The sequence below is a fragment of the Meriones unguiculatus genome, chromosome 6 (assembly GCF_030254825.1).
Source record: "Meriones unguiculatus strain TT.TT164.6M chromosome 6, Bangor_MerUng_6.1, whole genome shotgun sequence".
Lineage (NCBI taxonomy): Eukaryota > Metazoa > Chordata > Mammalia > Rodentia > Muridae > Meriones > Meriones unguiculatus.
The window spans coordinates 17,203,631-17,230,522 of NC_083354.1; the positions used below are offsets into that span (position 1 = coordinate 17,203,631).

The following is a 26,892-nucleotide window of genomic DNA, read 5'->3' on the forward strand; positions in this document are numbered from 1 at the left end:
AGTTGACTAAGCAACGCACGAGCTAAGCACTTCAGCATCTGAGCCAGATCCCCAGCTGCCTCCACAGGCTGGTGATACTTGTCAGGCCGTACTGTTGGAATGTATCTTTATTCTGTAAAATACTTTGGTCCACTAAACTGTAGTGAGGCAGCCGCTATCCCCGGGGGCTCCCATCAGGGAGCTGCTACAGCATGACACACAATGCAGCTATGTGTCTGGGTTTTTCATTTTCCCCCCTAATAGAAAACCCTTGTGGACGTGACCTTGGAAAATAGCAACATCAAGGATCAAATCAGACATTTGCAGCAGACCTATGAAGCGTCCATGGACAAGCTCCGGGAGAAGCAGAGGCAGTTAGAGGCTGCTCAGATGGAAAACCAGCTGCTGAAAATGAAGGTAAAGCCACCAGACCTGTTCCCACTGACCCTCTCTCTTTAATTCATCTCCCTTTCCCCGTTCTCTTTCTCCCCAGACTTTCTCACCCACAGGCATGGTCTGAAGGTGCTGCGGAGGTGTCTGCTCACAGCTTCCCCCTAGGGTTGGGATGCTGCGCAAACGCCCCTTTGGGGCATGCCTTTCTCAGCCTACAGTGGCCTCAAGGGCTTCCTAGAAGTCACTGTGACATTGTGATCATGCTATTGGGAAGGCCAGCAGGTTGCTTCCTGGGTCTAGAATACACTTTCGAGCCTTGGTGAGCTCTCCCTTCACTGTGTGTGTGCTCTTTAATGTCCCAAGGACTGCCTCTGCCCTACACATGTGCATGCATATGCTCTCTCTCTCTCTCATACTCATACATCAAAGATCTGTCCCTTTCAACCACTGGACTAGGTGTAGGCTTAAGCTAGACTTCTAAAACCTTGAAATCCAGTTGGCCCTCCCAAAGTTTTCACTCAGGCCTGTGGGGTTCGGTTTTTAAGTTTTCAAAAGTGCCCGTTACATAACAATGGTTTCCATGTGACATTTTCATACATGTATGTGTGTATTTTGATCCCTTCCTTACTCTTTCTTATCACCCTCCCTCAACTCTCACTGATTGCCTTCCTTGTCCTAGCTGGTCCTCCTTTTGCTTTTATGTCTTTTTGTGTATATGAGTGTAATTAGACTTACCTATAGGAGTATGGGTGAGGGATTATTTTTGAGAGCACGAGTAATTTACCAGTGGCTACACCACTGAAGAAAATGTCTCTCCCAGCCACCATCAACTGCCTACAAGAAAGGGTGTGGCCTCAAAAGTCTCTCCTCTAAGACTGTGGTTTTCAAATTGTGTTCTATACAGCCTTAAGCCATTCTGTGGATCATGAATAACTTATTGCCTAAACCACAGTATGCTAGTGAAAAGCGGAGCTGCTAATAATTCAGTCAGGAAAATCATCCCGCAGTGCATCTTTCCTCACAGATGCCATGCTGTGCTGTAGACTCTCTGTCATCCTCCTCTGGGCTCCTGCTGTTACAGCCACCCTGGAGTTAGGCTTGGGCAAAATATCTCAGCCCTTCTTTGCTCTCTCTTCAAATAAAGCATTATTTTTAATTATGTGTATATGTGTGTAGCTGAGTGTGGGTTTGTGCACCTGAGTGCAGTGCCCACAGAGGCCAGAAGGGGGCATCAGCTTCCTCCAAGGTGATTGTGAGCCACTTGGTGTCGGGACAGGGAACTGAACTCAGGTCCTCTAGAAGATCAAGTGCTCTTACTCTCTTCAGCCCTAAGTCAGTCTTTCTTTTTACAATTTTATATATCCTATTGCTCACTAGGAGTTAGTTTGAAAATTAAAAAGATTGTTGTGGAAGAAGTCAGAAGTTCCTGAATTGAACCTTTGTATACCTATTTACTCCACAAGCACTTATAGAGCATACTGTTTGGGTCTGTCCTGTGTGTTCCTGTTTGCTATTGGGGTGGTATGTCACTAGGCATGACAAGGTAGCCTGAAAGTCCAGATCTTTTGTGTCCAGCCTACAGTGGCCAGTTTTAGAGAGTAATGATGAGTTTGGTCCTGACCACTGGAGCTCAAAAGGTTTATTTATTTATTTTTTCCCCACTCTCCCCTTTATTTTCATCCTTCAAATTAAACATGAAAGAAGTTGTAGAGATTCAAGAAGCCTCACATGACTGGAATGCAGCATGGACAGGTCAAGGGTAGAACTCATTTCCATGACCCCTGTGCGGTAGAAATGGAGTATGGAGTTGACCTGGATTCTAAGTTAATGATAACCCTTGCCCGGGAATGTCCATCCTGTGGCTTTTCAGTACTGACATTTGCCTAGTGATGAGCATTCAAAGGTGTCAAAAGGGACTTGTTCTATCTGTGGAGTAAACACTACACAATTTATTTAGGCCAGAGGGTTCCTCCCTTTCCCAGAGGTGAGGTTCTTGCAAGCTCAGTGCCTTAGATAAGCAGAAGCCTGGAAGGAGGGGCAAGGACGCGCCCGCAGCTGCATCGGGTCAGTGGTCTGAGGTCCTTGCTGAAAGTCGGAAAGGGAACACCATCCCTGGAGCCTCGCCCCACCCCCCTTAGCTCCAAAGACTCTCTCAAGCTGCCACAGGCTCCAAGTAGCCACTAAAAGCTCTCAGTACAGTGGCCCCACTAGGCCAAGATGCTTCCTAAGACAACAGTTTGGAAAGCACAGAGTGTGGGAAAGATGAATATAGATTTCTTATTTGTGCTTAACGAGGCCTGACTCCGATGTGGTCGGTCAGTGCCATGAATGGGATTGAATGGAGAATCGATCTTGAAAATAAATTAAATCTGTGCACGTATGGGCACATAGCTTGTGTGTGTGTGTGTGTGTTTGTGTGTGTACCGCACTTGTGTCTACGTATGGGTGTAGGTCCGAGGTCAACTCTGAGTGTAGGTTACTCAGGAGCTGTCCATCTTATCTGCTGAGACAGTCTCTCACTGGGACCCACACTTCCTGTTTTAAGGTGGTCGGTGAGTGAGCTCCAGGGAACATCTACCTATCTGTGTCTATTTAGTGCTGGGAGTTCAAAGACAGCCACCGCACCTGGCTCCCCTTCCATTCTTCCTTCCTTCCCTTCTCTTTCTCCATCTCTTCCTCCTCCTCTTCCTCCTTCTTCTTACATAAGTTCTGAAAAAAAATGTTGCCAACTAAGCCCATCTCCCCAGCCTCAAGATGTCATCTTCTGAAAAGTTTCCTCTCTGAAACACCTTGTCCCAGTCATCCTGGATAACTTAGTGTTCTGTGCCACACTGGTGTATGTGCTCTACCCTCTCTCTCTCTCCCTGCCCTCCTGCCTGCTGCTTCCCCCTGGGGGTCATGCTCTGACCTCTGTGGATAGAGATGCCAGAGGAGCAAGGCTCAGGCTGCAGTTCTGCAATGAGACTCTTTGCAGGTGGAGTCATCGCAAGAAGCCAACGCTGAGGTGATGCGGGAGATGACGAGGAAGCTGTACAGCCAGTATGAAGAAAAATTGCAGGAGGCCCAGCGCAAGCACAGTGCGGAGAAGGAGGCCCTCCTGGTACGTGTGTGCCCCAAAACAGAACGCATAAGATGTGGCTGGCAGATATAATAGGAGGGTTTTGTCCTTGAAGGGAGTCACGAGGTTGGATATAAAGAGGAATCAGGGGATCTATCCATCCATCCATCCATCACCTATTTCATTTGTTTATGTGTGTGTGCAGGTACTCACAGAGGTGAGAGGTTAATGCTGGCAGCAGGCTTCCGCCATTGTCCACCTTCTTTACTATTTCCTTATTGGGAAACAGTCTTTTCCCTTGCCATTTAGTCTAGGCTGCTGGCCAGCAGTTTCCCAGGCTTCTCCCACCCCCCCCCCCCTGGCTCCACATTAGCCCCTGAAATGCTGGGGTCACAGGCATGCACTGTCATGCCCAGCTCTTACTTGCATGCTGGGATCTGAACTCAGCTCCTCCTGCTTGCACGGCAAGGTCTTCATCCACTGAGCTGTCTCCCTGGCCCAGCGGATTTATTTTATTATTCATTCTGTCTGTTTTCCCTCCTTCTGGAATAACCTGCTGTCTCTGCCTCAAAAATCACATTTCCCCAGCTGATAGGACCATTCACCCAATCCATGTAGATCCTGTGTTTGTTTACTCCACTTGTTTCTCCTTCTGAAACTTCCCACTTCCCATCCTGGATTATACCATTGCTTCCAGCCCCCAGCCTTGAAAGCTCCACCCTCCCCATCCTGATGTCTGCCATTCCCACATCTAGAACTGACCTTTATCCCTTCCTCTTCCTGGCTGTGGGGTTGCACCTGTGCCTCTGTCCAGAGGTGAACTCACAGTGTGGCCTCTCTAAGGCAGGACAGGGTCATTGAAGGAGTCCCTCTGTTTGACTGGTTTTTCTGTGTCCTTAAAGGTTTAATCAAGGCACCAGATGTTCCGGTTTTCCCTTAAGTTTGTGCATTGCATTGTGGGAGGAAGATCTGGGATTTCCTCATTCTACTTCAGTTGTATGTTGGTCCACACATTGACACTTTAGTGCAATGTTATTTAAACCTTCACAGGCTGTTTTGTTTTCTTTCTTTTTTTCTCTTTTTTTTTTTTTTTCTTACACCTTTGGAAAATAATCTCTCAGGAGAGACCGTTAGTAGGCCCATTGAAAAGCCACACTAGGGGGCTAGTGAGATTGCTTAGCACAGTGGTTCTCAATCTGTGGGTTATGACCTCCTCTGGGGGGGGTTGAAAGACCCTTTCACAGAGGTCACATATCAAATATCCTGCATATCATATACTTATGATTAAGTCCTAACAGTAGCAAAATTATAATTAGGAGGTAGCAATGAAAATAATTTTATGGTTGGGGGTCACCATAACATGAGGAACTGGATTAAAGGGTCACAGCATTAGGTAGCGGGTAAAGATGCTTTATTGCCAAGATAAGCTGAGCTCAGTCCCAAAGCCCACATGGTGGAAGGAGAGAACAGACATATGAAAGCTCTCTTCTCACCTCCACACGTGTCCCCTCAACACACAAAGTAAAATACATGTACATATTTAAATAAGGTTAAGGAGGAACAGCTACTCGAGGTGCTTTGTGAGTTCACTCTGTGCGAGGCACACGGGTCCCAGGGTCATGCTTTCCCAGGGAGAGCATGGCGCAGTGCGGCGCTGTCTGGGCTTAGACGGCTGGCCTGGGTATCCGGGCCATGCTGAGGGGAGTGTGTGCCTGTTGCAGGAAGAAACCAATAGCTTTCTGAAAGCTATCGAAGAGGCCAATAAAAAGATGGAGGCAGCTGAGCTCAGCCTGGAGGAGAAGGACCAAAGGATCGGGGAGCTGGACAGACTGATTGAACGCATGGAGAAGGTAACAGATGCAGACTGGGCCTATTGCCTGCCTGCCTGGTCTCTGGCCCCACAGTTCCCCTGAATGCCTCCCTAAAGGGTCAGAGGCCTCAGGACTGACTCCTCTCAGCTTCTCAGTTTGCAGTTGAAACACATCCTGTAAAGTAACACAAAAGGGAGCTGAACAAAGTTCTTGCCTTCCTCTCTGGTAACTATTTTTTATTGTTGTTTGTTTCCATAGTGCTGGCAGTTGAACCCATGGTCTTGAGCGTGTCAGGCAAGCCATTAGCTCCAAACCCATTAAGCCAGGCCCATCAAAATTATTTTGATACATTTAAAAGAATGTCACATGTGACATTCTTTCTGTAAATTGATATTGCAGCAGCCAGCTTTGTGGGTGCTCTGGATGTGTTCTTTATTTAACCCGATGAGGCAATGTGTCTAGAGGCTCTATCAGCACCCCACCCCACCTTTTTCTGGGGCATGTGTCTGGGGCAGGGTGACTTTTCCATGATACGCCTGGGGCCTGAATGTGGGGAGGAGGCAAACTCCTGTGTGTGTGTAGAAAACAGGCTGGTCATGGGGCAGGGGCTTACAGGGCTGGCAAGCCAGTCTAGAGGCAGGGACAGGAAGTGGAAGAGAAAATACAGGAAGGAAAGACCATTGAGCAGTTGACAGATGACTTTTAGGTAGGCTTACTGGAGTTGAGGGCCAAAGCTAGGTCTAGTTTCTGGGAAACAGCTCTCTAGCTTCACTGTGGTCAAAGCTAGCATGGACCCACCACAGACTCGCCATCATTAGCACCCAGTGCCAGGCTCTGCATGCTGGAAACCTCCAGCTTAGATAGAGCAAGGCCCTGTCTGGACTTCAGGTAGATCCGAGGATGGCCTCTGGCCTCTCCCTGCTAGCTCACCATCCAGGTCTTCAGACCTCTGGAGAGGATGCTTAGAGGTTCCTTTCCCACTGGTGTCCTCTCTCCCCGCTTGGAAAACAGAAGCTCACCATTTAGGTTTGGAGCCTGTATAACTTGTACAATTTGGGGGGTATATTTGCTGAGAGTAGAGATGAGGAACAGCCCTTTCAGAAGTGAGCACCCAAAGCAACATTCCCCCCCGCCACCTTAGCTGGCAGGGCTCAGCAGACGTGTTTTAAGGGATTTCACTATATTAATATCTGTAATGTATGTCTACTCCAAGTCAAGTGATGACAGATGCTGTGCTTTTATTAACATTTTCCTTAAGTGTTAATAAACTAAATAAATGTTAAATTGAACTTCTATGTTCAGTGAAGTGTACGAAGCATATAGCTTGACACACACGTTTCTTATTGTTACCAAAATAAGTTGCCATGGTCAGCGGCTTTCAGTAATGTGAATTTGTTTCTTTTGGTTCTGGAGGTGAGAAGTCCCACAGTGAAGATGTTAGCAGGTTTTTGGGTTGGTCCATAGGACATCACCAGAATTGCAGAGCCTCTCTTTGCTGGATGATTTTGAAAACAACTAGGAATTTTAAAAGACCAAGGGCCACTGATTTGTGACGTGGATTATCATTATTTAGAACTCTTAAGTAAGACACGTGAGCCTGGGCTGGCACTCATGTGCTTTGACTAGAGTGCTTTGTCTAATCCGTAAGCGTGTCTGTGCATTGGGCCCCTTTGAGTAAGTTAAGTATTAAGCTCTGGGCTAGTGGATGTGTGAAATCGAGGGAGTGATGTACAGACTTGGACACACCGGAGCTGGGTGTGCCAGTCTTCTGTCTGGCCGAGTCTGGATCCATTGATTATGTCTGTTTTAGGAACGGCATCAACTCCAGCTGCAGCTCCTTGAGCATGAAACAGAAATGTCAGGGGAGATCGCAGATTCTGACAAGGACAGGTGAGGCGAGCTGACCTGGACTTACAACAACTCAGAGGTGGATAAGACATTCTTGAATGTGTGTGTGTGTGTGTGTGTGTGTGTGTGTGTGTTCTTGCACACAGAGGCTGGAGGACGATGTCTGGTATCTTTCTCTTATAACTTTCTACCTTATTCTCTTGCTCCACGGTCTCTCACTGAAACTCCAGCTAGGCTGGAAGCTAGTAAACCTCGGTCATCCTCCTGCCTCCCCTCCCCCAACACCCTACACCACAGCTATGCCCAAGTTTTTTAAATGGGTATTGGGAATTTGAACTCATGTCTTCATGCTTGCCTAATAAATCCTCTTAGCTATGGAGCCATCTCCCCAACCCTGTGTGCCCTGTTCGGATAGCTCGTTTGACTCTCGTGTTTTCATTCACGTGGTCTTTACTTAGTACCAGCCTGTGTATCGTGACACTGGCTGAGAGCACCCAGTGTGGATCCAGTTTCTTTGGGAGTTTGCAGTCACACCTCGCTGCTGGCTGTTAGTTCAGCGGGACACGCCAAAGACGGCCACAGCACGGAAGATCAGCCTGTATGTGCGCACAGTCCCGAGAGCCACAGGGTGCCCCTTGTTAATGAGATAACTCATCAGTGGTGACTGACACCATTTGTCGTGGAAACTAATCTTAAAATGTTGCTTGTTTCCAGGCCTCGCTCGCATTGCCCTTTGGCCGTGAGCCTGTGAAACCCTGGATGGAAAAGACAGCAGTCATATATGGTCTTTTCTAGAAATCAAAAGGCAGAGAGGAAGGAAAGCAAGGCTGGGCTGATTGCAGCCCTTGGGCAAGTTACCTGACCCCTGACCCTCTTTGCCTAACTGGGATGGAAACTCTTTGTTTCTTTATGTGGATCAGGTGCCCATCCCTTTGGTTCACACTGTAAGGGAACTTTGACCTATGGCCTGGTATACAGTATACGGTGGGGAAAAGAATCCATTTTTCTTCTATTTAAAACATTTTGTTTATTTATTGTGCAGGTGTGTGTAAGTGTTTCAGGCGTTCCATGGCACGGCATGACAACTTTCAGAAATTCTTTCTTTCTTTTCATCCTGTGGGTCATGTGGGGAGTCAAACTTAGGTCATCATGCTTGGCAGCAAGCACCCTTACCTGCCGAGCCATTGTGTTGGCTGTTCTTCTATAACTTGAGGGTTTCCAAAGTCGTAGGGTTCCTCGGCAGTTTCTACCTTGGTGCTAATGAGGGCCCTGGTATTGCCAGGAAATGGGACGGAGACACTGAACATTTCTTCCAGTGTCATCCACTAGCTCCTTTGGTTGGTTTGAGCCAAGCCAAGACAGAATAATGTCTCTAAGGAAGCTCAGAGATGTTCCGTGGTGCGGCGCAGTGGTGCAGTGAAGGGCTTTTCTTACGTGCTTGTTTGTCCAGTAAGTAATGAATGCAGCAGCTTTCCCGGATTCCACCCTTGATTTCAGGGGCTCCTGTGCTCCTAGACCCTTCTCTGCCCCTCTCCCCCCATTAAGGTCATTGACTGCAGGTTTCAGCCTGTGTTAACCCCCAAGGAAGCCTCTTGTACTTGTCAGTGGAGGAAAACTTTCTCATTCTGCCCCTGGGAAGTACAGACATGTCATATGCAGACTGAACTCAACGAGGGGCCTGGGGAAGCCTGTGCTCTCTCTGGGGTGACAGTGACCCCGAGTTAACCCCTACATTCCAACGAGAAGAGCTCGTGGCTTCAGTTTGAGTTTTTGTTCTGGCTTCTGTAAAGCTGTGGCAGTTCCTGCTGCCAGGTTCTTCTAAGTCAGTGCTCAGAGCCCTCTCCTCTGCCGTAGGTACCAGCAGCTGGAGGAGGCATCAGCCAGCCTTCGAGAGCGGATCAGACACCTGGATGACATGGTGCATTGCCAGCAGAAGAAGGTGAAGCAGATGGTAGAGGAGGTAAGCTCTTGCAGAAGGCCCGCCAGGACAGCATCCTGTGGTGGGGAAAAGATAGCACTCTAGTCCTCATGTCACTTTGCCCCAGCCACTGTCACCATAGCCCAGAGGGATAGCTCCTCTTGTGGACTGTGTGGACCAATGGTTGTTCCCCCCAAAGGAGGCTGTCCTCTAGGCCAGACGGTTGGTCAAGTATACAGTTCACAGAGCACACACTGTCAAGGGACAGTGGGGCCACATGACAACGTGAGTCCTGTTGTTTAGGGGACAAAAGGTGACAGAGGTAACCTTAGGCCCTGTGCCCTCATCTCCTGCACCAGCCTCTGTGCCCTTGCTCTGCTTCTGGGTGCACCTCTCTCTTCTGCCCCTTTCATTCCTTTCCCATGATGCTCTGCTCCGTGTCCTCTGTCCTTCCTCTCTCTTCATCTCTCACTCTTGTTTCTCCTCCATCTTTTCCCTCCTCTACATCCTTCCTCTCCTTAACCGTATATGTAATATGAAAAGTTATATATTTAATCTTCTGGGATAGTTTATCAATCTATTTTTTTTTTTTTCTGAAGGAGAAGAAAATCAGGTAGGTTGGACATTTGCTTCTCTAAGAAGAAAAAGAATGATTTTTTTTCTTTGGCTTAATGTGGTCTGCCTCTCTTTCTTGCAATACACAGTAGGAAAAAAAATCCATGTGTGGTTAAAGCTGGGCACATCGTCACTGTAGATGGTTCTTACTTAATTTTAAAAATTGGTAGAAAAATCTGATAGAAAAAAATAACAGACTTATAAGAATATCTAGGTTCTAATTCTCTAACTTGAATGAAGCCAAATGAATTAAAATATTGGTTGACAGAAGAAAATAAGAAAAAAACCTTTTCCTTATAATAATCACTACTTTAAAATATGCTTATTTTTCATATGCCTGTGTATGTGTGTGCTCATGTATGTGAATATTCCATGCATGTGTGCATGTGCGTGGAGGCCTGGAGGCTTGGCTGTTTTGCCTCATTTTGCCATATTTTTGGAGACAGGGTCTCTCACTGGCCTGAAGCTTGCCAACTAGGCCAGGCTGGCTGGCCAGTGAACCCCGGAGCAGGGATTTTAAGTGTGTACCAGCACACCTAGCCTTTTTCGTAGGTTCTGAGATAGAATTCTGATCCTTACACTTGCAGGAAAATCACATTACCAACGAACTGAGCGTCTCCCCAGCTCTATGACTATTTCAAAAGGAATCATTAATATTTAAAGTATATGTATTTCCAAGAAGTTGTACACATGATAGGTGATGGAAGTAAAAGCATATCTACTTTAGCAGTCTAAGAAATGCCGGGGTAGTAAGGGTAAGGTCGGGGGATTATGAGGATGGGAGGGACACTGTTTTTTTAGGTCTAGGGTAAACATTCACAGTAGATAAAATCTTGTCTCCAAAATCTTGTCTCGTGTTGAGTCTTGTACGGCTTGCACATGAGTATCTAGGAAGTGGGACCACAAGCTGGGGAGGAGCCAGGCTGCACCTTTCCAGACTCACTCATGTTGGGAGCACCAGCGGCCGATAGTGACGGGTGGACTCATCGGAGCAACAGTGATGAGTGGAAGTGTGTTTGCCAAGGGGAGGCGAGGTTCATGTCCAAGGAAGCTTGGCTATCAGAGCACACCTTCTCCACCACTGGGTTTCCCACATTTGAAGTTGGAGGCAGGGGGATGCCTTAATTTATGTGATTCTAACTGGGGCCGCCATTTCTCCTTCCTTACAGCAGGGGTGTTTGTATGACTCATGTCTAGTGTAAGAGACAGAATACTGTCTTTTATATTGTATTTTCAGAGTGTAATAAATGTTCCTAACAAAAGGGAGTGAAGGAAACACACACACACACACACACACACACACACACACACACGTGCCCTATAGGAGTTCACTATTTGTTTTGATCAGTAGAGGACATCAGATCCCCTGGAACTGGAATTACACGTGGCTGTGAGCCACTGGGCATGAGGTCCCCTGGACGAGCAGCAAGTGCTCTTCACTGCTGAACCCCTCCAGGCTGGCTTCTGTGTTTTAACTCACTTCTAGATTACGTGTAATACTAAATACAGCGTACATTATTGTATTCTGCATAAAGGTGAGGGAGAAATCTGTACATGCTCAGCACAGATGTCATTTTTTAAAAACTGTTTTTAATCTGAAGGTGGTTGACTCAGAGAGGGCTAACCCTGCGTGTGGGGGGTAGTGTTTAAGCCAGGAAGTGTGCAAAGACTGATGTCCAAGCCTCTGATTTCTCGTTTCCCACGCTCAAGCTTCTCAGAGTGTAGACCAGCGCTGTGAGTGGCACTAGTGCCACCTACCGGCTGCCTGGGTTTTAACAGCAAAAGGAGATTTTTTTGTCGTTTGTTTTTTTTTTAAGTCTGTATTCTGAATGCAAGATCTTTTAAAGAGTGACGTGGACAAGTGAGTGTGTCCAGAGGAGCCAGCAGGCTAGAGAAGAGGTAGGAGCTGTAGGAATTCAGAGGGAGTTGGGGGGGGGGGGCGGGGAGGACGTGGCCACGGAGGGGAGAGGGAGCTGACGGGTTCTTGTAGAACAAGGGGGTCTTGTTCTGGTGCAAGGCCAGGCCAGGGCCACCGGGTGGCGCCCTCGGTGAGTCGCGTTCCGTAGAGAGACAGCGTTTCTGGTGTTGGCTGCTCTGAGGAAGCCCTTTGCCACAGGCCCCAGGTGCACCCCTTACAAAGGGAGGCGGGTGCGCCCAGAGCTGGCTGGCGTTGCTGCAGCAGCATTCCGTGGGCTCCAGGGATCGAGTCCAGGTCTCCAGGCTTGGACAGCACGGTGTCTTCATCCACAGAGCCATCTCACCGGCCCCACCGTGTTCTTACTAAGGAACTCTCTTTTTGTCTGTTGTGTCTGTTACTGGGACCTCAGCTTCGTCGTTACTTACGTAATAAGAGTTCACACAAAAACACCTCAAAGCCATGGTTCGGATGGCCAGGGCCTGGAAACATGCATACACCAAATGCTATGTTGCAATGTGGTTGTTACGGTTTGGTGAAGTTTTTATAGTTACAGGACCAAAGGAAGTCATGAATCAAGGCACTTTTCACATGTATTGTTAGGAACCTCGGACAGGCAAGGAAGTCTCTGCTGTATGATCCAGGTACCATCTGATGACGCTTGGAGCTTTGGGCTGTTGAAAGCCAATGGTCAGTTAAGTTAATATACCTCAGAAGGTTTCACACGGTAGTCACAAGGACTTTAGGTCAGACACAGCTGGGCAATTAATAATAGCCCAAGATAGTCTGGCTCCGGATCTGCAGCATTCCTACTCTCCGCAATCAGCATGTTCTCATCAGCCTCGCAGGGGCTTTAACATGGGTGTGGCTTTTTCTGAGAACTCCGGTTCCCTGTACAAAATGAACAGCATCTCAAGTCAATCACCCCAGCTCACCCGGGCCTCGTTTTGAAAGCTTACCTACTGAATAAGTCACCAAGGAATGCTGAATTCCCACTTGAGTGGAGAAGTGTATTTTTATCTGTCAGCGCCTGGTACCCAGAGAGAGAGGCACAATGGAGCTAGACTAGGGCCAGCTGGTAGGTGCAGCCAGGCCTGTTTTCTCCTCTTTCCCCTGAAGTTCAGAAGCTTTGCCTGTGTCACAGCTCCACCTTCCCCAAGGCTGGGACTCTTGGGTGATGGCTCCTGCCTTTTTTTTTAAATAAGAGTGTCTTCTTGAGAGGCTGTTGTGGGCTAGAATTAAATGAGATTAAATTAAATTAAATAAATGTACATATATATATGAGATTTTATATTTCTATCTATCACTTATTATATTCATTGAAGCAACATGGAAAATACTCAGTGAATACTAGCTACTATTAATGTTACTGCTCTTAATAACTGGTTGCCTGTGGTACAGACACACAGAAGGTAAGTGATCAAGATATTTGGTTGATGGCATCCGCCATACTCAGGGCTAGCCTTCTCTGTGGGAGTCTTGGGAACCAAATTGGATCTTTGGGCATGCCTCTCTTCTTTTCTATGCTGTGTACTACTCTGTAGCTAAGCCGTTAAAATACTTCTTTGGTTTTTTGTTTGTTTGTTTGTTTGTTTGTTTGTTTTTGAGCAGGGGCAGGGTCTCAGGTTGTCCAGGCTAGCCTCAAACTCATTATGTAGCCAAGGATGACCTTGAACTTTGGATCCTCCTGCCTCCACTTCCCAAGTTCTGGGATTGCATGTATGTAATCACACATGTGTGCGTCACTTTGCCCACTTTATTTAGTGCTGGGGATTGAACCCAGGGTCTCATGCGTGCTAGGCAAGCACTTTGCCAGCTGAGCTACTTCCCTCATCAGGTTCTTGAGTAGAATAGCCAAATTTCTCCAGCTGGAGAATCTTCCATTTTAAGTGGATTAGCTAGTTGCTGGCACACAGTCCGCCTCAAAACCGTCGGGAGATGCGCTGAGGTGGGCAACACAGAAGGGTGCTCTGGGCAAGTGGCCTGCGTCCCCAGCACTTCCCATAGCTGGTAGTTAGGCCCGCGGGGAAAAAGCCCTGAGCCCTGGAGCCTCAACCCTAACCCACTCGATTGCACTGTCCCCAGATCATGTCGCACGAGCTGTTCTCCACATTTAGTCTCCGGCTCTTTGGAAGATGATCAGATGGTAGAGGCAGAGGTGGCCGCATCTCACACTCTGCGGGGAAGAGCTGGTGCTTATCTGTGCTGAGCCTTGGAACAAACAGGAAAGACACGCTATTCAGAGGAAACCTTGGCCCCTGTGGGGCCCTCGTTTGTGAAAACACTCTCAGACAGTAGCCTCCATACATGTAACCTCAAACTGCGGATCAAAGAGACCTCAGAGATCCACAGGATAATTTTTTTTTTTTTTGAACTTGGGTTTCTAGACATCAGAGCAAGAACTGCACTGACAAAAAACAAAACAAAACAAAAAAAAGACTATTAAAAATGATTCAGGAAGTGCCAGGTGCAACAGCCGCAGAAGATGAGGAAGAGAGTCGAAGAGCGTCAGAGCTCTGGGAAGGAGGCGCCCCTCCCTGGATCACAATCCCCCAAACGCAGATGAGACCAAACGTCCTCATGGTTTGGTTGTATTTGTATATGGTGGACCTCACATTTGGAGATGGCGTTCTGGGTGTCCTTTCCGAATGACTGTCTGTAGTCAATGTCAGTTCTTGTCTCCCTCTTCTTGTTTAAGGAGAGTTCAGTTTGTCCCTCTGGGCATTTTGCCTGCACAGAAATGGCTCAACCCACTTCAGGGAAAGTGGGAGTATGCCCAGTGAAAAGAGAAATACACCTAGCCAGCATGTATGGAAGTGGGATGGTCCAGGAGCGCTTTGCAAATGGTTTATCTTCATAGAGCCCTTTGCTCGTAACCAGTATGCTGTTATTTCATCAGAAAGGGGTGCTGGACACTAGTGGGTGGCATGGTAACAGTTTTAGTTAAGGGTGGTATTAACTTCCCTAAGCCAGTAGATTGGGGTGATGGAGTGAGTGAGTATCCCTCTAACCTTGGCATTTCTGCAAGTGTTTTGTAAGAAAGTGTGTTTGTTGGGGGCATGGAGGGAGCTCCTGTCCCATCAGTGTTTGCCCTTGTTTTTCCATGTTGGTGCTCTGGTCAATTCCAGCAAATGAGACAATTCCATGCCTTGGTGGAATGAACATGAATGTGGCCCATTTAGAGACAAACCGCACATACTCAGGAGGAATTTGGGGGGAGCTGGAGTCAGAGTGGAAAATCACACATCCCCCTCATGACAGAGGTGGTGACTTGCCTGCACTGTGCCTAGGGACTCAGCCTTTGGCATGTCTTCTGGAACAAATCATTACCCAGTTTCAGAAGGGGAAAATCACAGGGCTGAAGGGAGTGGCCTGGAACCTCAGAGAAGGTGGGTGTGCTTTTGTCTGTCTGAAGTTTCTCATCTTGGGCTGTGGTCAGTCCCTGGAAGCCAGAGGTGCCTTGTTCTTCGGAGCAGATGTGCTGTGAACACCACTCTCCACATGTTTTGTGAAGGCTGCTCTCTCCTCCTGTCCTGCCCCTGGCTGTAGGCTAATCGGTCATCTTAGATCTGGGTCCTTTGCTTCTCAAGGACTTCTTACTTCCCTGTCTTCCTACCTAGGTTGGCATGGTATCAACTTTGACCTAACTCACTACCACACCTGACTCATATTCGAACCTTTATCACCCTATTCCCTTCTTTCCTTCCCGGGGTCTTATTTGGACCTTTTGCCTGGACTCCTAAGGCTGCATCTTGTCTCCTGGCTGCTCTCCATCCCATCCAAAGGAGGTACTGCTTAAGACTTGAAGCAGGATTTATTTATAGCTGGTGTTATTGTTTCAAAGTCTGGTGGTTAGCATAGTATAGTCACTTCTTTATTTTAAAATATTAATACTTTATTAAAACATGAACTTTGTAGAAGTGTCACAAAGAGCACAGTTGGGTCAGCCTTTCTTCCCTAGGTATTCTAGAAAATGAAAACAAAAACAAACACAAGAGCAGACAGGTCGGGCATGGTCAGAGCATTTAGGGCATCATCTTTGTCATCTGGTAAATGCTCCCTGTGGATGGGAGGCAGAGTGTTGTTCTCTGCTGGCCGGCCAGGCTACTTCGGGAACAAATGCTCATTTCCTTCACTGAGTTTTTAAATCAGTTTCTTTATCGCCCCTCCTGGTAATTTGTACAAACTCTCTGTATTGTTGTCATGGAGCGTTTATTGAAAAAATACTTGGGCAACGTTATCACCCGCTGCCAGTCAGTGGGATTCGTTTGTGACATCTCTTACATAAATGCTGAGTTTTTCTAGGCTTATAGTTACCGATTTTTCCACTGTGTTGTATTTCTTGTTTGTCATTTTCTGTAATAGTTTTAGAGTTTGTTTGTCGTCTTTATCTTTTATTGCAACCCACGTGTCTGTCCCTCCCCCTTTCCATCCACATTTTTTGTCTATGGCGCTTATACCATATTTGGTGTGTTTTGCCCTTGTTCCTCTGTTGCCGTTCTACTTGTTTTGTTTGTGTCTCTCTCCTTCTTGTAGAATGGAAGCTCTGTGAGGGCAGGATCTTTGGTCTGTTTTGTTCATGACTGTATTCCTAATATGTAGAATGATCACTGGTATCCAGTAGGTGCTCAATAAATATTATTTTTGGACAAATAAAGGCTAAGCCATCTGGAATTTATTTTTGTGTCTCTGATGTGACCAGGGCTCATTTTTTTCTCTCTTTCTGGCTCATGAGAAGCTTGGTTTTCATCATCATTATTCACTGATTTTTTTTTTTTTAATATATCACCCTTGTCAAGCTGGAGTACTTTCCCCTGTACTATTGTCTTTGAATATTCTTGTTCTGCACCTCTGCCAGAGCCTATAAGAAAGCCCAGTCTTTAGACTTAGGAGTTGGGCATGGAGAGGAGGGAGAGCCAGGGCCAACCTGTCAATGGCTCCTACAAAGATCATCAGTGAGCGTGCAAGAAGAGCCTTCTGTAAATCAGGTGGAAACATGGGCCAGGTTCCTGCTCTCAAGGGATTTTCTGAGTGACATCCAAACTCATCAGAGGCTGAGGGAGAATGTGGTAAATGACACATCCAGTTCTAAGCCGTGTGCTCTGGGCAGCATATCCTAGACTCTGAGGAAAATTCTGATTCCTTTTCAGTAAAAGGAGTCACAATGGCGCCTGCCAGGAGGTGGTGGCACAGGCTGACTGATCTCACGAGTGCCAAGTGCTTTTCCCACAGGGCCTCCGAATGTGGACTCATTCTCCTGCAGGGAGGAGGCAGCGTCTGATGGGCGTCTTGCAGGATGGGTTGAGATTGAATGGGTGGAAGAGGTCATGCCAGATAAGATACAGGGTAAATAAAACTGAAAACATGAAGACCGGAAGGGACGGGGTGAGCCCAGGCATGGGTCTCGTTTGACTGGATTAGACGAGGGAGTGGCAGATGGAGAGGCTGGCAAATGTGGGTTGAGACTCACTGTGGTGGGTGGTGGGCACTAAGCCAAGGATGAGGTCATTACCGCTCATTCCTCAGTGACTCCTACTGCTTGAATGGGTCTGAACCTCGGAGTGCTATCCCGGATGCTGGGCTAACAGCAAGGAAGAAAGAGGGCTGGGAAGGTAGCATGGCCAGGGTGGGCAGGGTTCATATTCACAACACATAAGGTTTAGGGATATTTTGAAAGGCCCATTTTTAGCGTCAGTTTTGTGCCAGCTGTGACTAGATGCTCTTTGCCCTACTCTGAGTCAGCCTCCCTCCCAGATACTCCTGTTCAGCTTCTGGGTTTTTTCTGTTTTTCTCTGAAAGTTTATCCATCCAGGAAAGCTCAGGAACAGATAAGCAAACTATTGCTTCCTTTCTCTGTCTCGATTTCCTCCCAGTGGCTAAAAGGGACAGCTTAAAGCATCAGGGCCCCTTCTGGGCATGGTGGCACGTATTGCGGCCTGTAACCCCAGAACTTGGTATACGGAGGCAGGAGGATCTGAAGTGTCGGGTCACCATCCTCAGCCTGGGCTGATGCGACCCTGTCTCAGGAAACAGTCAGTGGGGGTTCCCGGGGAGATGGTTCAGTTGGCACAGTGCTTGCCGTGAAAGAATGAGGACCCGTGTTCAGATTCCCCAGCCCTGACAAAGAGCTGGGTGTGGCAGTACCAGGCAACACCAAGGAAGATCCCTTGAGCTTGCTAGCCAGCCAGTCTGGCCTAATTGGTGAGATCCAATTGGTGTGAGGAAGACATCTGGCATCAACTTCTGTATGTACACATATATGTGTGTGTGCACCAACACACATATGTACATACAACATAGACAATACACACATACACCCCCACACACACCTGAGAGCCCCAACAGGTCCTTTGTAAAGGCAAATCCCACAACACCATTTTCTCCGGTCCACCCTCTTCCCCAGGCCAAGGACCCAGTGCCCACAGGTATGGGCCTCAGGACAGCAGCAGATGAATCCCCAAAGAGCAGGATGTAAATGAGAAGAGCCCAGGCCTCAGCATGAAGGAGGCTGGGGCCGAGATCTCAGCTCTTGCCGGCAGCATCTTGAACCTTGGTTTCCTGTTGGCGGTGATACCCACATGGGGTTGTCTGCACGCATACCTGTGAAGCCACCCAAGGCCTGATGGCCACACAGTGCAGCTGCCATATTCGTCCTTCCCTGACATTTCAAAGACTAAGTCATTCGTAGGTACCCAGGAGCATCTGCACGCTATTCTAACTCCTGAGAAGTCGAGGATAGAAATCAAACCAAATACGATTATGTTAGCTCAGGGGCCCATTTCAACTGATCCTTTTGACTAGCATAGTTCTATTATTATATATTACTTCAAACTTAATAGAAAAAAATTGATTAAAATATGCACCCTGTTCGTATCCAGCCTGGCTGAATGCCACAAGACACATTAATTGAAAGTGGATTTCCTCTGCCTACTCAAGCCCCATGAAGATGAAAAATGTGCCTTTCTCCTCTGGGCCTTCATTGATTTTTCATTTTCTCCACTCAGAGCTTCATTTAGCAATTTTTCAGTTTCATTTGGTTGGGGCCTTGATTCATCCCATCCCATGAGGTAATGCACCCTCTTCTTCATCCTCACGAAGCCATTCTTCCTGGCTGTGTTAGTGCTCAGAAAGTCTGATCTTGCCAAATTGCCCTGTGCATCATTATTTTCAGGCTAACTAAGCTTTATCGTTTTTACCTTTGTATTTCTTAGCAGTGGCTTTTCCTTTGTCAAGGAGAAAGAAGTTTACATTTATAACTGAAAGAGGTAGAGATGTAGCTTGGAGGCAGAATGACTACCCACAAGGCTCGAGGTTTCAGCCTCATCATTGTAAATAAACCAAACCAAACCAAACCAAACCAAACTCCGAAATATGACAAGGAAATGCCAGCATGACAAAACTTCCAAACTAGAATCATGGGGAATTGTGCCAAACTCTTCAGAAGAAGGGTGTAAAATGCTAACTGGGTTCACGTTTTCCTGGTGTGGTAGAGGGGATCAAACGTGACTCCTGCTTTGCTGAGGGTGTGGGTAGTGAGTGACTCTGTCAGATCCTGGAGCAAGAAACTGGGTTGAAAACAAGGAAGGCTCTCTCAGGACAAAAGGAAGCAGAAGAGAGGGGTGGAGGCTTGAGTAGATTCTAGAAGGTTCTTCCCTGTCCTGTCCCATTCTTGTTCTGTAAGATCCCTGACTCAATGGATCCCTAGTGGTCTTGAAGACGGTATTGGTGTAGGGGAGGCGAGATAACTGGAGAGATGGTTCAGTGAAGAACTTGCTGCTTTTGCATAGAATCAGGGTTCAATTCCCAGAGCTCACAACTACCCTCAACTCCAACTCCCTCTTCTGGCCTCACGGGGCACCCGCATACATAGGGCGCACTTAAAACCCATGCAGTCGCTACACATAAAAATAATACATTATGAAAACGGTACTGAGGGTCTGAGTGAGTTCCCTGTGGAAGTTTTAAGTTTTTTTGACAACATTCATTTTCCATGAGAAGGCTGTAGGGACTCATAATAAGGTTTCGTGTTATTTTATTTTGACTCAGAATTCAATTTCTGAGTACTTAGAGACACGGAATAGCACTTACACATCCTTAACAAATGTTTCGGTGAGAGAGCGAACAAAGTTTAAAGTCAGAAGCCCTGGTTTGGGGGGCGCGGGTATCCTCAGGAAGGAAGGGATAGCACAGCAGTGCGTTGCTGATGGCAGGTGTGGCTTCTCCCTTGACTGCATTCCTCACAGCCCTTCAATCCCCGCTCTTAAATACCTGCGCCTGTAGGCCTTGTGGCTGTTCCTAAATTGAAAAACAAACATCCAATAAAACAGATTTTAAAGGAAATAGAAAAAAAAATGCCATAAACAAAGCCTGGGTTCTTTCAAGAACTTAAAACAGTTGAATCAATGCGACTATTGATTTTTGTTTTGTTTTGTTTTGTTTTGTATTGTTTTGTTTCCAGCTCTGAGAAAGCTGTCATTCATTAATTAGGTAGCAATGTTAGGCAAGTGTTTCAGTCCAGGGCTTCATGAGGAACACGGGAGAAACGTTCTCGAGGTTGTCGGAAGCAAGACAAAGGAAATATTGAGACGTGGGGATGTAGTTTTGTTCCTAGACTGTCTGCCTAGTGTACACGAAGACCTGGGTTTGATCCCCAGGGTCAACCAGGCTTGGGGGAGCACTCTCTTAAGTGGAGGCAGAGGTCAAGTTCAAAGCCTTTCTCAGTTACCTAGGGAGGCCAAGACCAGCCTGGGGTCTGTGAGGCCTTGAACCAAATTAAAAATAAAGTGTGTGTGTGTGTGTGTGTGTGTGTGTGTGTGTGTGTGTATGTGTGTGTGTGTTCTGTGCGCACATGAGAGAAAGAGTTTGGTTAAATTAGAAAGTGCATAGTTAGAAGTCAGTTGGGGGTTTCAGATCTCTGAAGCCCCTAGCTATAGGTTCTGTGTGGGTTCTGGTGGAGAACTTGCTTCTGATGGGTAATGCTCCTAATTAAAGGTAGGCCGTTGGCTCTCGATTAAATTAGAGTTTCTTTTTCTTAAAACGATCTTGACGGGCAACTCTTCAGGAGGCTGTATTTGCTTGGATCAGAGTGGCAGGCATCAAGCCCTGATTATTTCAATACTTTCCCGGTTTGCAACCTCTCCTCTGTAGGAGTTTCACCCAAACCTTGCTGTCCATCACCATGGTGGCCGCTTTAGCTTTGTCTCAGTGTAGGACCGCTAATTATGCCCAGCAGGGTGCTTATCCTTGTTAACTAATGGGGCCTTCCGCTGTAGCTGGTCTGGAATTCACTATGTGGACTCTGCTGGCCTGGATCATGTGACAATCCTCCTGCCTGGGTCTCGAGGGCTGGGATCGCAAGTGTGAGCCGCTGTACCTCCCCTTGACTGCGGCTGTTGTTTGAGGGAGACTCATGTAGTTCAGAGGTGCTACAGACTTACCGTGTAGCTGAAGAGAACCTTGAACTTCAGATCCTCCTTCGGGTCAGTACCCCCAGTATGGGGATTACAGGTGTGCACCACAACCCAGTTTTATGAGGTTCTGGTGATCAGACACAGGGCTTCATGCATGTTAGGCAAACCTGCTACCAATAAGCTGCATCCCAGCCCCTGACCACCAGTTTTAACATGACTTTGAGAGCAATGACTGTGCACGGGGCTCTGGGACATGTCATCCAGCTGGTAGGAACCCTGTATGCACTCTGCTTCCGTGTGCTTCCTCTCTTATGAGGCATTTTCCACAGATGTTATCATTTCCCAGCTGGGATAAGAAAGTACCCAGGGAATAGTTCTCAACAGCCTGTGTCGATTGTGTCTGATATCAAATGCTTATTTGAGGCTGTATTTCTTCTCTAGTTTCTCCTCACAGTTCTCAAGTTCCATATTGAGTTATGCTTCCTGAGCCTTGAACAGCTGGGTATTGGTCGCATAAATCCAGCTATGGAGGGTGTCATTTTCCATCATCTAACATAAAATGACCTGTATCCTACATAGAATCTGCTCTAAACTGTGTCTGGGGTTGTGTGTGTGCTGTGTGCATGTGTGTGTGTGTGCTTTGTGCATGTGTGTGTGTGTGCTGTGTGCATGTGTGTGGTGTGCGGTATTTGTATGCATGTGTGGTATATGTTTATTTGTGTGCTCTGTGTGTGGTGTTTATATATGCTTATATGTTTTTGTGGTGTGTGTGTGTGTGTGTGTGTGTGTGTGTGTGTAAGAGTGAATATTGTGTGGGTGTACATCTCTATGTGCATGTTTATGGAGACCAGAGTAAAACCTCTAATTTCAATGTCATTCATTCCTCAAGAGCCGTCCACTTTCATCTGTCTGTCTGTCTGCTGAGACAAAGTCTCTCACTAGCCTGAAGCTTGCTGACTAGGCTGGGCTTGCTGGTCGCTAAGCCCCAGGAATCTGCTATCTCCTGCTTCCCAGCACTAGCCTTACACAGCTCAGCACCGGCCCTGACTCTTTAAAAGCACACTCTACGGATCCAGCTCAGCTTTGTAACTACTTGACTGACTGAACTATCTCCCGGACCCTGTTCCTAAGTTTTTGCATAATTTCTTCTTAGTCTTGTTGGTAACTCTTTTTTGAGGAAAACAGGGAGGGATCCTTTCACGACAGTAATCTGTTTCCATAGCAGCTCATGAAACCGTGCACTTTGTGAGCCCTGCCTCCCCAGCAATGCCAGTATGTGGCTGTGCTTAAGAGTGATGGCTTAGCTCAAACTACAGGTGCAAGTGTCTCAGCTGCTGCTACAGGGAAGAAAAGTGATGATCAGTTATAACCAGCTACAACTGTTATTTCCCTTCTCTTAAAAAATAACATTTTTGTGTATGTGTGCCTGCTTGTCTGTGTGTGCACCACTGTGTGCAGTACCCACATAGCCCAGAAGAGGGCATCAGATCCCTCGGAGCTGGAATTCCAGGCAGTTGTAAGCCACCCAGTGTGGGTGCTGGACACTGAATCCTGGTCCTCTACTAGAGCAGTCGCTGCTCTTAACCATGGAGTTATCTCCTCACCTCTCAAATTACTCTACAGGAATAGAAACTTGGCATCTTGAAAGATCTCATTAGTGTAAATCATCTGTTCAGTGTGGTGCAGAGCCATGCTGGTAGAGACAGGGGTTAGAAAGCAGGACTTTAACCTCAGATTAAAATTTCAAGATACCAAGTAAGATTATCTCCAGAAGGCCTAGAACTGGACCTCAGTATGGCATTTAAATCCAGCTAATATAACAAGAGTAGGTCTTGTGGAAGTCACCTATGAAAGTGGAAAGTGAGTTGCCCTGACTTCCCACAGCTTAGTACCCTGACTTGAGCCCAGTATTTTGGGTCATTAAATGCAGCTTTTCTGAAGAATAATTTAACCTCCTGAGGGTTAAGTTACAAATGGGAATAAGTCACAGAAGGCCTTGGATGGTAGAGCAGGTCTGTAATCTCAGCACTCAGGGGCTGGAGGCAGGGGGATCAAGAGGAGTTCAAGGTCTTTGGCACCTAGTTCCTAGCCAGTCTGGGCTATGTGAAACCTTGCTCCAAAAGATAAGTAGTGACAGAAAAGAGGGGCGAAGTTGGTAGAGTGCTTACACAACATCCAAATAAGCCGAGGTCTGTCTGTCTGCTGAGACAAAGTCTCTCACTAGCCTGAAGCTTGCATAAGCCTAGTTTGGCTGCATATGAAGAGGGTTCAGTTAGCATGGTATCACCATCACTGCAGGAAGCACTCTGCCAATGTCAGAGGCCTCTGCAGCCCCTGAATCCTTCTCACCCTCTCTTCTTTCTCTTCCAAACCAAAGGCCTCCCCAGCGTGACATCAGCCTTCATCTTTCTCAAAAAATAGCTCCCAGAACATTTTCTGATAGTATCTTTGCCATTAATTGATTTACAGCCAATGTTCCATATCTGTGAGCGTCTGGTTCTGGAATCCCCCATGCAGACTCCAAATCCCAGAATTCCAAGTTCTGTTAGGAAACGGTGTAGTAGTTATGCAGAGTCTGTACCCACCTAATAAAATACCAACAGAATGTGAATAGTTTCTATGTATCATTTTGTGTTATGTTATATTTGGAATATTAGCAAGAAAACAATCTGTCCACATTTAACCCCAAACACTTAAAAAACAAAACAAAACTATTTCTGGCCTATAGTTTGAATCTGAGACCCATGGGATATGGAAATCTGATGTCATCAGGGTGGTCTGTATCTTCCCGTTAGCTCTTCATGCCCCAAAGTCCTGCTGTTCCCCAGGGCCTGATTTTAGTGCTCAAAGAAACCACATCTCTTATTTCCTTATTCCCCCAAGCCATTCAAGAGTCCTTCAGAGGCAGGAAGGCTGGGTGTTTGAAGTCGCTTTTTATGTTTTTTAATGGAATTTTTCTCCTTACCATAATTAGGCCCTCAGGTCTCATTTTGACGGTCCCCTAAAGGCTTTACTCATTTTAGGACCAGGAATGTAGCTCAGTAGTAGAATGCTTGCTAGCACGTACAAAGCCCTGGGTTCAATACCTAATACCACCAGAAAGGGAAAAACAGAACAAAACAACAACAACAAATAAAACTGGCTAAAGGTTCACTTAAAAAATCCTAAGGGCTATGAAGCCAGTTGGTAAAATACTTTCCCTGAAGGCATGAGGACATGAGTTTGAATTCCTGCCACCGGTGAAAAAGCTGGCCACGATGGACCGGGCTTGAAGTCCCAGCTGGGATGAGATGGGAAGCCTGTCCAGTGCAGTCAGTAAGCTCCAAGCTCAGTGAGAGATCATGTCTGAAAACGGTGGAAGGTAACAGAGAAGACACTCAGTGTCAACCTCAGGCCTCTGCGTGGATGTGCACACACAAAGTCCGTATGTCGATACGCAAAACAATCTTACTACTGTAGTAAGGAAAGACAAACGAGCATTGTGGGGTGATTTTTGTAAGCCATTCCTTTACAAAATGGAGAAAAATTACACAGTTTTTTTCCCCCTGGGGGAGGGGCCACTATCCTACGCCAACCTCAACACATATTTTTCTTCCCTAATTTCTTCAATGACTTTCATTTTCACTTTGGTGAACTTTTGTTTTTCTGTCCCTCGAGGCTTTTATATATATACACAGCTCCCCACTTTGCAATGTGTTTGTTTCTGGCGTTCGTGTAATACACTCCATCATGCTGGTATCTCGTAATTTATGGCCAGTTCCTTTAGTGCGAGGCATTAACGTTATTTCCATTTTCTCTCTATTATAAATAATGGAAGCAAGAACATCTCTCTACATGCAGCTTTTTTCCTGTGTTTGAGTTATATCTTTAGGACAAATTCCCAGGAGTGGGATTAGCGGGTCAAAGGGTCTGAGCAGCTTTATGGCTCTTAATATTTATTGCTAAATTGCCTGAAGGGTCATTCTAATTTACAGTGCCACCTGCAGCACAGGAGAGCCTGTCCCTCCCAGGCTTGCCAACATTGGCCTCTTCAGGCTCTGCTCTGGGGCAGATTTCAGAGGCATTAAGGTAACTTGTTACTCTCTTTAATTTCTATAGTTATTAAAAACGCTGGCCATTTTACCTTAGTTATACTTACTTGGTTCTATTTTATATGGCTGGCTTTTCTTCCCGTACGGCGATATATCTTGATATCACACGAAATTTAAAGTATCCTGTAATAAAATGCCAAACGCAGGCCTAGGATATAGGTCGGTTGACAGGCTGATCACCAACCGGGTATGCAGGAGGTCCTGGGTTCGATCCCCCGCACAGCATAAAACCAAGTGTGATGGTGCAGTCTGTCACCCTAGCGGGGGGGCTAGGGGTGTGAGGTTATAAGCTACCTAGAGAGTTTGAGGTCAGCCTGGGTTAGAGACTTGGTCTCTCACTGAATACGTGCTCAGTCCACCCAGCACGAAGCTAAAAAAAATCAGCAAAGCCGGCTAGGCTCATTCCAAGCTCAGCAAATGGCCGTTCAGCCACATTGGTTTCTTTACTCCTCTTCTCTCCTTTCCTGTTTCCATGTTAAAGCAAATCCTACTTCGTGCATTTCCTGCACACTGCACAGTGCCTGTCTAAAGCGTGCACTTGTTTCAAGATAACCATTACACCATCATCACGAACAAAATGACAGTGCCTTCGTATCAGTAAATACCAGGCTCTAATACAATTTTCCAAAGTATCTTTTTTTTTCCTGTTGCTTTGTGCCAGCCATCACGCACATTCTTACATTTCTTCTTTTTCTTCTTCTCCTCCGCCTTCTCCTCCTCTTCTTCCCCCTCTTCTCTTTCTTCTTCTCCTTCTCCTCCTTTTTATTTTTTTGTTTGTTTTGTGTTTTGAGACAGGGTTTCTCTGTGTAACAGCCCTGGTTATCCTGAAACTTTCGGTTAGACTAGGCTGGCCTCGAACTCACAGAGAACCACCTGCCTCTGCCTCCGAGTGCTAGGAATAAAGGCACGCATCACCATCTCCTGGCTATATTCTGATTTATTTTTTTTTCAAGTTGGGGCTAGAGAATGGGCTTAGCAGTTAGAGCACTGGCTGCTCTTGCAGAGGACCCAGGTTCAATTTTGAGCAGTTCACCTTGTGTAACTCCAGTCCCAGGAGATCGACGCCCTCTTCTGGCCTTCTTGGAGAGGCCACATATGTGGTACACACATACATACATTTCAGGCAAAACACCCAGACAATATAAAATTAAATTTTAAGAAGTTTCTCATATCAGTGATCTTTACTTTTGAAGGGTATCTAGACCTCCACTGGCAGGGGATAGTATAGGTTGTTCAACTAGCCACTTACTGATGGAGTTGGTTTCGTGTTTTCTAAAAACAAAAAAACGTATGTCCACGTTAGTTTATATTTTGTCCAATGTATCTTTGGGATCTATGTCTAGAAACAGAATTTCTGGATCGAATGATCAACATGTTTATGCTTCCGGGTGTCACTGGGTCCCCTTGCATGGGAACTGGATCAGTTTGCACTGAGGGATTTTTATGAGTGGATGTCTGAATGCTCAGATGCACAAGCTTGCTGGAAAAGTCGCATACCATTGACTGACTCTGCATACTGATCTCACTTTTGTTCAAGACATAACCAGGCACAAAGTACCCTGGTTTTCGCTTTTGGAGAACCTCTGTTCCGTCCTAGGAAACATGATGTCGGAATGAAAAGCCAAGAGGAATCCAGGGTGTTGCATGATGTTACAAAGGTGGCAGTGCAGCCCAGGTCTGCTCAGGGAGCTGGTGCTGCTTGCTGTGGTCCTCAGGATCCTTAGCCCCTGAATTCCATGAAAACATTTATGATCCTCAACCCCACACAAACTCTTGACACCTGATTGGCCAGTACTAATATATTAAGAGAAGTAACCAAAGGTTTGAAGTGCCTGTGCTTTATCAGTCCATGAA

General features: G+C 46.6%; 1 protein-coding gene across 2 annotated transcripts in view; it reads left to right on the top strand.

The window, feature by feature from the left end:
* The window catches only part of Myzap (myocardial zonula adherens protein), an 82,239-nt gene that overhangs the window by 34,623 nt on the left and 20,724 nt on the right, over positions 1 to 26,892 (top strand). Inside the window, exons 6-11 of one of the 2 annotated variants that reach the window (XM_021645461.2) lie at positions 244 to 396; positions 3,347 to 3,472; positions 5,152 to 5,280; positions 7,052 to 7,131; positions 8,944 to 9,049; positions 13,623 to 16,215. In XM_021645461.2, the coding sequence (XP_021501136.1) occupies positions 244 to 396; positions 3,347 to 3,472; positions 5,152 to 5,280; positions 7,052 to 7,131; positions 8,944 to 9,049; positions 13,623 to 13,676 (648 nt within the window). In that variant the 3' untranslated portion in view covers positions 13,677 to 16,215. Of the gene's footprint in view, positions 1 to 243; positions 397 to 3,346; positions 3,473 to 5,151; positions 5,281 to 7,051; positions 7,132 to 8,943; positions 9,050 to 13,622; positions 16,216 to 26,892 lie in introns of those variants that run through there. The other variant, XM_021645460.2, reaches the window with a different exon arrangement.